The sequence below is a fragment of the Thunnus maccoyii genome, chromosome 2, assembly GCF_910596095.1.
Source record: "Thunnus maccoyii chromosome 2, fThuMac1.1, whole genome shotgun sequence".
NCBI lineage: Eukaryota > Metazoa > Chordata > Actinopteri > Scombriformes > Scombridae > Thunnus > Thunnus maccoyii.
The window spans coordinates 18,966,400-18,976,189 of record NC_056534.1 but is presented as its reverse complement, the minus strand read 5'-3'; the positions used below and the strand labels follow the sequence as shown (position 1 = coordinate 18,976,189).

At 39.3% G+C, this 9,790-nt stretch overlaps 1 protein-coding gene across 1 annotated transcript; it reads left to right on the top strand.

Moving 5' to 3' along the window:
- Positions 1–3,235: 3,235 nt before the first annotated feature.
- cntf (ciliary neurotrophic factor) lies at positions 3,236–9,705 on the top strand. Its single transcript, XM_042399952.1, has 3 exons — positions 3,236–3,948; positions 6,887–7,201; positions 7,308–9,705. Exons 1-3 carry the CDS (start codon positions 3,829–3,831, stop codon positions 7,479–7,481), a joined length of 609 nt encoding a protein of 202 aa, XP_042255886.1. The 5' UTR covers positions 3,236–3,828; the 3' UTR covers positions 7,482–9,705.
- Positions 9,706–9,790: the final 85 nt, after the last annotated feature.

The following is a 9,790-nucleotide window of genomic DNA, read 5'->3' as shown; positions in this document are numbered from 1 at the left end:
GCTATTTTGCCTGCTGCGGGGGCTGCTTTGCTGCAATTTCGTGGGGGGAGCTATTCAGCCAGTTTGCATCACTGATGGAATATTGTCATGCACACTTGTTCAGGCCAGAAGTCTTATCAAACATGTAAAGTTCGGTGCAGACTGGAGCATGTGCAATAAAGTTATACCAACTTCCTCTGTCATGGCGAAACATCAAATCTCAACGGTGTGAGGATGAGAATTTTCTGCAGGGTGAGACATGTCTGTCTTGCTCACACCTGTGTCATCAAAACTATGCAAGTTTTGGGCCCTTTCATTGTAATTTCAATTAATAATTTGAAAACTTTTGATGAGTTTGTGTGTAAAAGAAATTCACTTCCTAATTTTCATCAAGTCTATTTTTAGAAAAGACTTTTAACCCACATGACCTGGTCAAAGTTTGATTGACATGTGTACTGTCAGGTGTGTCGAGACAAAAAGTAACTGCAGCTGGACACAGAAAAATACTCATATATTTGAAGGGAGAGTGTGAGTGAACTGCTAGGTGCTCGGGCCTTAATAAAGGAAAAACTGCAGTACAGAGCTACAAAATTTAGTTATGATTTTATTTTTCTACTGCACTTTATCACTTAACAGTCACTCTCACTCCATTTTTTCCCTTCCCCTCATAGGTCATCCCCACTACTGATTATACATATAAGACCTACAATTATTGTAAAATAAATGATAATAACCCCAAACTTCATACAAACTTTGTATATAGGCTAATGTACTGTAAGTAGATAGACCTTTCTGCTATATCCTATAAAACTGCACTATATTCAACTGTCACACCCAACCCCGCCTTTCTTCCCTCCTTCTCCCTGTCAGATTGAATTTCAGAGCAGTCTTCTAGTGGAAATATCTTCATAAGTCCCATGACTTTGGCCAAATCTTACATTAAAAACCACACTGTAGTAGGAATTTTCGTCGCGAATCCATTGATACAGGTTTGAAAGTGGTCTGACTTAAAGTTTAGACGTCAGACGCCTCAGTTCGGCACAAAGTCCATGCCCATAGATTGCCTCCCTATTGGTGTACATTGTAAGAGTGATGTGGCACTCCAACTTTCGGGACTTATAACATCTAAACCGTTCGAGTTATTACAAAGTTTTTAATAACTTTTGTTCAGCACCGTGTGATAAGTCATGTATTAAAGTTCGAAGCCGATACCATTAACGCCCTAGGAGGAGATAGCGTTTATTCAAGGTCCAAAATTGGTGCAAAGTCGTACTTTGATGGGCATATTGCGGACTTCCTGTTGGATTTAGGTCAGGGGTGTCAGTGTATGATTTGTAGGTCTTGATGAGACGAATAATTGAGTTTTGGTTCGATCTTTCTACAACATTCCTACGGCCCGTGGCAGCCATATTAGATACATAGGTGGCGCTCTCGAGCACATTTTGGCACTTTGGGGGTTAATTTTTACATTTTATCAATTTTTTCACTAGACCTGATGTGCGTGCCAAATTTGGTGAGTTTTTGAGCATGTTTAGGGGGTCAAATTTAGGGTGGCGCATTAATCAAGAAAGAATAAGAAAGAAACAAACACACGAAATACAATAGGGTCTTCGCCCCTTTGGGGCTCAGGCCATAAATATTAGTATATAAAAGTTTATACCAATATCATGTTGTATCTATGATTGTGGAAAAAAGAAAACAAATAGTACTGTATATTTTACCATCGAGCTTATTTGTAAATAATAGAAACATAAGTGGTGAATAGTCATCATATTTTGTAACATATTCTCTAGAAATATATCAAACAGTCAATCAAAATATATGTATATTAACAAGAATCTCTTTAAAAGCACATGTAAAATGTATCTTTTCACATGTCACAAATGTCAGAAAACCATATGTGACTTTGTGGCTTCATCACATATGAAATTCTTTTTCATGTGATATTATGTGTGAAACTGGTGCTTTTGCATGTGTTTTCTCATGTGAATGATCTGAAAATCACATATGTCTACATGATGGGAATTTTACTAATACAAAATTGTGTTTTAAATATGTGAGATATGTTTCACATGTGATAAATTCACATGCGCTTGTAAATGTATTTCTATAGTTTTAAATATCCAGATTTGGCTGTTACAAAAAGGAATCCTGTGAAGTTAAAATTAAAGCACCCAAATTAATAAATAACTTGTTTGTTTGTGTCTTGTAAAATAGTGGTTGTGTAAGATACAGTTGTAGTGTTTGTAACATGTGAAAGTTCACACTACAGAACACTCTAAAAGATGCAACGATGTCTATATAAACTCCCTATTTTAACTCCACTGTGAATAAAAGGCTAATTAAATATATAATTCAATTATTTAATATTTTTTCTGTGTGTTTTTCCTCAAGATTCCCTCACAGATTAGTCGGCTCATTCCATTCATTTTTTCCTACTTTAAATCACAATTATCACCTTGTTGAATTCATTAACTCTGTAAGATCATAAAGTTATCATAAATTGTTTAGTATAAGTTTCAAATCCAAATGAACCTTCTCTAGGATAGTATTTCAACAGGTGTAAATACTAACAGCAGCTGGGTCCCGGTATTGTGCATGCTGGCTCACTGACAGGACTTACTGGCAGTCTAAAGGGAACAAAGCCACCATTATTGTCATTAATGTCGTTAGTAATGCACCTGTGTTTTTTTCTGCAATGCCAAGTAAAAATACTGACATAAGACATGACATGATACATTTATTTATTCCAAATTATAGGCCAGATTTCAGACAGATTTCTTATCTTTGCTGAACTGCACAGTGAGACTTATTTTAATTACTTTAAATCACCATAAATACCTCCTTACTTTTACTTGCAGTTTGTTAACAACTGTGGAAGTATTCAGATCATTTTATTAAGAAAAAAGTTGCAATACAACATTATAAAACACAACATTAGAAGTGAAAGCCCTACATTTAAAATTCACAAACACACACACACACACACACACACACACACACACACACACACACACACACACACACACACACACACACACACACACAGAATGCAGAAGTAATTTTTTTAATCAAAATGTACTTAAAGGATCAAAAGTACACATTTAGCAGAATGGCCCATGTTATATTATTATATTATTGGATCATTATCATTAAAGCCATTAACACGTGGCTTTACTTTAATGTTATAGTTAATTTGGGATTAAGCTTTGTGCTTTAACTGCTTTATGTGGGAGACTGAATCTACAACAATGCACGATATTTTTTAAACTGAAATGTCATAAAATGTCTAATTGTACAGTATTTTAGCAGCAGCTTTGTGTTTTTGTTGTTGGGATTAACAATTTTTTATCTTAAGGGGGCCACAACAGAACAGAGAAGCAAACTGAAATAGTCCAAGAAACATCCTGCTTAAATTTAGACCATTTTGCTGTTGTCATTACCAGTAAATCAGATAAGCTCCTATGAATAACTTGATGAGCTCCTCCTTCTCCTCCTCCTCTTTGGCGGCTCTCCGCCCCTGCTTGTCCCGTTAAATTCCTCCCGCCTGGCATCGGGTTCCTGGGGGAAAGGGCGGAGAGTTGGCCGCAAACTTTGTAACATAAGTAACAGTAAGCAGACAAGGTCGGACATACGGGGAAACTCGGTTTACCGAAACCTTAGAGAAGGCTGGGTCTAATTAACACGGCGCTGGCTGAGTTTCAGTAGAGGGGAACGGAAGGGCAGCCTGAAGTGAACCATGAACGGGAATCCGGTGTTGTCGGGATGAGGCAGGCGCACACGGGTGTATAATAGCGGACTTCCAAGTGCGCATTAGAGTGTCTTCCCGGCAGAGACAGCTGAGGGCCAATGGCTGACAGGCGGACTAGAGGTATGACCGGGTCGGATCAGAGCAGGAGCACGGCGGCCCGGGCTGCAGCTATAGCCGAGCAGCTGCACTATGAGTGCTCCATCTTACTGGAACTTTATGTGAGTTGAAGAGCTTGTTTTTTCCACTGGCTGCAACTTGCCAGACAGAGATCATAGTATGATTTCAGAGCCTGGGAGAAAGGTGCGTGTATGTGTGTATGTGTGTGTGTGAGAGAGAGAGTGAGGGAGACAGAGAAATAGGCCAAGGTTAAATGGAAAATTAATAGACTTTCTGTGTGTGTGAGTGCATGTGTGTCATGAGTGTCCTCTGTGCATACATGTCTAACTTAATGTGTGTGTGTGTGTGTGCGCGCGAGAGAGAGAGAGACAGAGAGAAAAAGAAAGACAGAACAAGAAAGAACGATGAAAAGGATGTGTGCAAAAGAGAGATAAGAGGGAGTGTATGTGTTTCCCTCTCTCTCTCTCTCTGTGCGTGTGTGTGTGTGTGTGTGTGTGTGTGTGTGTGTGTGTGTGTGTGTGTGTGTGTGTGTGTGTGTGTGTGTGTGGAGAGAGAGAGAAAGACATTATGTCAAGGACAGCAGGGGGTAGGAATGCAGAGTGGAGGGTAAGGAGGGGGGGACTCAGTTGGAATGACAGAGGTGGGCGTTTTTTCTGGCACAAGCTCATCGATGCCTGGGCAAGAAGCCTTCATCTCTTCTCCACAAGCCTGCGTCTCTCTGCCTACAGGTGTGAGAGCTACCAGTTATTAAAACTTCTTGGTCTCCTGCCAGCTCACTACCTCATCCTTCCTTTCATGTGTCTCGCTAGAAGCAAGGTAGCAGCCTGGCTTATTACTTCATCCACTTCACTCCCAGAATTTTGACCGTTCCTCCCTTTATCCTTCATGTCTTCTTCAATTTTTCTTCTTCCTGACATAGTTTTGTGTCATCACTTAATTTGTGGGTATAGTTTGTTTCTTTTTAAACATTGCTGTAGCCCTAAAGCTCAAGCAGATTCCTGTGAGCACACCATGAAGTGATTAGTTATGTCTTAGCCTGTCATACAGAAATTTATGTACATTTGTGTCTCCTGTGCTTTATCTCTTTGACTGTGAGGGATTGTCTCTGAAACAGGATTTAGTTTAGTCTTTGGCTCACAAATCTCAGATAATTTCCATTGCAGACTGAATATTTTTCAGGGAGTGAGCATATTTTTTTCCAGACAGGATGTCCCTTGCCAATTAATTGGGTGGGAAAACAGTCATTTACAACATCCGTTTGATACCCTTTAAATCATTTTTACAGCCTACCACGTTATCGCAGTTCTTGATGATCCATGAAAATATTGTTTCTGGCTGCACTATCGCTTCCTGAGGTATCCATAACCACCTGAATCACATTTCCTCTGCAGTCTGAACAGTAAGCATTCTTTCCGCCCCCCCGACTCTCCATAGACCATATAGGTCACATCAGTTCACTTTGTCACACTGGTACTAACTTGCACGCAGGTTTCAACATTAACGCCTCGGTATAATGTCACAAGGAGGCCTCCGGGATTCACAACTCATTTAAGTACCAAAGCTGATGCCAATTACAATCATGCTTGAGAAATGATGTCAGCACACTGCATCATCAGCCAGATCATAATGTTTGTCAAAATGGAGCTTTGAAAGTCTTTTGTTGTATGCTCTTTATTAAAATCAGATAGATGGATTTATATTAAAGGAATATTGACAACTTTGGAGATACACATAATTCTTTCTTGCCGTAATTGAGAATATTGATACCACTTTCATGTCTGTACGGTAAATATGAATCTACCTCCAGCAGCTGGTTAGCTTAGCTTTGCACAAAGACTGGACACAGCAGGGAAACAGGTAGCCTGGGCTCTGTCCGGAGATAAAATCCACTTCTGAATTTCACTCATTATATATATTATAACTTATTTTGTTTGTTTAACCTGAACAAAAAACAAAGAGTAAAAAAACAAGGTTAGCCAGAGTTTCTGTTTCCAGTCTCTATGCCAAGCTAAGCTAACTGGCTAGCTTCATATATAGCGTCAGTATATAGACATGAGAGTATAGTGGTTCTCTAATCTAGCAAATAAAAGCAAATAAGCGTATTTCCCAAAATGCCAAACCATTTCTTTAATGCCTATATGGTGTGTTAATGATTTTGGGTTTCAGATGTTGACTCGAACAAGAAAGTTGCATCATATTAGAACAGCAAAGATTAGTCGATTGAAAGAAAATGAATCAGCAACTATTTTGATAATAATTGATTATGCAAGTAATTCTTTAAGCAAAAGTGCCAAAAATTTGATGGTCTGGGGTTCTCAAATGTGAGAATTTGTTGCTTTTCTTGGTTTTATATGATATTAAATAGAAGATGTTTGGTTTTTGGACTGTTGGTTGGACAAAACGAGACATTTAATGATGTCACCTTGTGCTCTAGCATATTGTGATGGATATTTTTCACTATTTTCTGATGACTTATAGACCTACAATCAGTCGATTAATCAAGAAAATAATAGGCAGATTAATTGATATTAAAAATAATCGTTAGTTGGAGCTCTACATCATATCACATCATACAGTATTGTATGGTACAGTATGGTTTCATTTTGTTGTGTATTTGTAGCAAACACACAAAGTACTCCTTCCTTGTTTCTGTCATGCGTTGGCGTTATTATGTTAGCTCAGTTTACCCTTTTTCTTTTTGACTTAATAAATCCTTACTGGATTTGGGCTGAACACAAATTCCTCCTCAGAGGGAGACCTCTGATGGAAAGTCTGTTTTATTGTTAGAAGGAATGTGAATCTGTGTGAACAAATTCCTATTGTGTCAAGAGAAAATCCATCTTGCCTATAGCCAATAGTCTTCAACATGGTGCCAAATTACTGTCAAAAAGTGGCGTCATTGTGGTTAGTACTTAAAAAATAAACACTCTTCAGTCTTCCAACTCCTCCACCTCTTTCTTTTCCTCATTAATGTCTTCCCAAAATCTTGCTTCTGTTCCTAATTTTCACCCTCTTTGTTTTCTACCCTTCCTCCTCAAGAGAAAGAAGGAGACCTTTTCTCCAGATGTTACAGTGGCTGACGGCCGTCTGGTGTCCGTCCCACCTCCTTCCTCCCAGCTGGACACCAGGGACAAGCTCTGGCGTCTCCACTCGGCTCTGCTACAGTGCCGCAGCTTGTTGGAGAGAGCGATTGCCAAAGAGGAAGAGGAACTGGGAGGTCAGAAGAAGGGTGAGTACGAGACCCAGAGGAAGACGGTAAAGGACAGGCTCTCGCTTCTCATAATCAACACTGGAGAACTTCTCAAAGCTGTAGATGGCCCGGCGGTCCTGACACCCAGCTTGGACGGATTGGAGGTAGGCAATGATGTCGACAGAGGTGTTATGATGATGATGATGGTGGTGAAAGTGCTGGATAGAAATTGAGGCAGAGCTTGGTGATCTCTCCCCTTCTCATTGGCAGTTAGACGGCCCGACCATGTTTGAGCTGAAGCTTTGGGTATACCGGATCTTCAAAGAGGTAGACTACTGGACCAAGACGGCCATCACCACCTTGCAAGCCCTGCCCTCGGTGACAGCCAAGGAGCGAGCGAGGACCACAAGAAGCGTCAGGAGCACGAGAAGCGTCCGCAGATGAGACGTGTGTGTGTAGGTGAAGAGGAATAATGAGAGAGAGAGAAAAGAGGTTAGGGGCAGAGAGGGAGGAGGGTAAAGGGACGAAAACAATGAGAAGAGTGGAGCGAGGTGTTCGAGGTGGGAAACTGACTGATATGGAGAGGAAAAAGAAAGAGATGAGTGATAATAGCCAGCCGAGAGAGATACACAGATCCCTAGAGACACAGGGAGATGAGTGGGTTGGGCTATTTTTAGGGCATGAAGCCCCATATACATGAACAGAGGCCTCAGACAGAGAGGAATGGGGGACAATAACCATAACCAATATAGCTAATATAGCTAATAACAGCATTTGTTGGAACTAGTTAATTTTATGGCAGACTCTAATACAAACTTAATATTTATTTATATTGTAAGATGAAATCTAACAAAGTATCTATATTCAGAGGTGAGACAGAGTTTCTTTCTTTTTTTCTTTCTTTCACATTTTGATATCAAGGCAACTAAACGTGATTGACGCCTGTAAACACAACACACAACTCACTGTTGTGGTTTCCCTCGTGCATGCATCACTCCTTGGATACAGCTGAAGTTATTATTTTAGATATACTGCCGGGATCCACTGCAGCTGACAAAGGCAGTAGTCAGCAAGGGGCACATTCTGAGTAAAATGAGACCATTTGAATTCATGCCATCAGCACAATGTAGCTTTGATATGTGTAGTTTTGAACACTGTGGCTATAAATCATTCCATATAGATTATTATCTGGAGGAGGTTCAGTGCATGAAGGAAAAAAATGTAACATCACCCTCTAGTGTTTTTATGTTGTTATTACATAGATTTATTCCTTCTTTCTTTATTTCTTTCTTGATTTTCCTCAATAATGGGAAGAGAGATTATACTATTTTCCAATCATTTCGTTATCTTTTGTGGCACTTTAGTAGCAATGAAATCATGTGCAACCATGACGTAAGACTTGGGAAGCAGGAAGCAACAAGTGTGTTGCAACCATAACATCAGTAGTCCAAACTCATGGGTGTACAGATGAGCACGTACATGACAGCCTGATTTTGTTTTTTGTGATTCTGATTTTGATTATTGTTTAAAATAGCAGAACATTTTTAATGATTTTAACAACAGGTCATGATTTATAGCCCAAAAAGTGAGGCCCCAAAATTATGCTCTTCATCACAATGGTTAATATGTACAAAAGTATCAAGACACATATTTGATCCCATTTTGACTGGAAAAGAATCAATAATCAACATATAGCTAAACTACAATGGGCTAACAGAGAAATTAATCAAAAATGACCCTGGACACGCTCCACTCTGTCAGTCCAACCTGGGCTGCGTTGCCAATTAAATTAGCATCAGCTGTAGACTCAGATTGTCTTAAATGATGCATGAAGCTTCAGGCAAGAAAAAGAAAAGATACTGTAAATGGGATCGGATCGTACGTGAAGAATCATGATAATGTGGAGCGCACGGCAGACATGGGAGTGTTTGAAGTTAATATTAAGTATATTTAGAGGCTTTTTCAGTAACCTTTGCAGTGTTGCCATCTTTAGGTTTAGGGGACCATTTGATCATTTTACAGTTTAAATTTTGTTTAATTCAAAGGTTGCAGATTGTGTGTAGTTAATGTTTGCCTTGTCACATGCTGTATTTAGTATTTGTGGGCTGTTAAACTGTTGGTAGGTGCACTGGGAGTATAATCAAACCTGTGTGATATGTGAATGATACAGGTTACTCCAAAATGTCTTTCAGGCCTCTGAAAACTGAATGTTACTGGAAGGCAACACAGATGTATTTTGTCATTTGATCTAAGTTGGTATGATGCATTTGAAAAAAAGAAATGTGATCCCTATGAAAAGAAGAGCTACTGTACATGGGAAAAGTTATGCCATCTGTCTGGAGGATGAAAATACGAAATACAGCACAATGCATCCTAAATATCCAATAATACTTTGGAGTGCAGTACTTTTTAATGCGATGCACTGCAAATGCAATATTACACATATTGCATTTGCAGTCCTTTTCAATGGATTGGGGATGTATAATCTTTCCTCGTGCTTTACTCTGATGATAAACTATCTGCTGCACTACACAGGACATAAATCTTCTTTGTTTTTTTCCAAAAGGATTTTCTGGCTCAGTTCTGTTTTTAACTGATTGATATGTTGGTCTGGTTGGTCCCAGATCAGGAATCAGGAATGGGCAAAGACTAGAGAAATAAGACTAGGCCACAGGATTAAAAAATATGCAAGTATGTTGCTACAGGTGCTGCAGCAGAATATTAAATATGAGCTGAGACGTCCAGTCTGAATA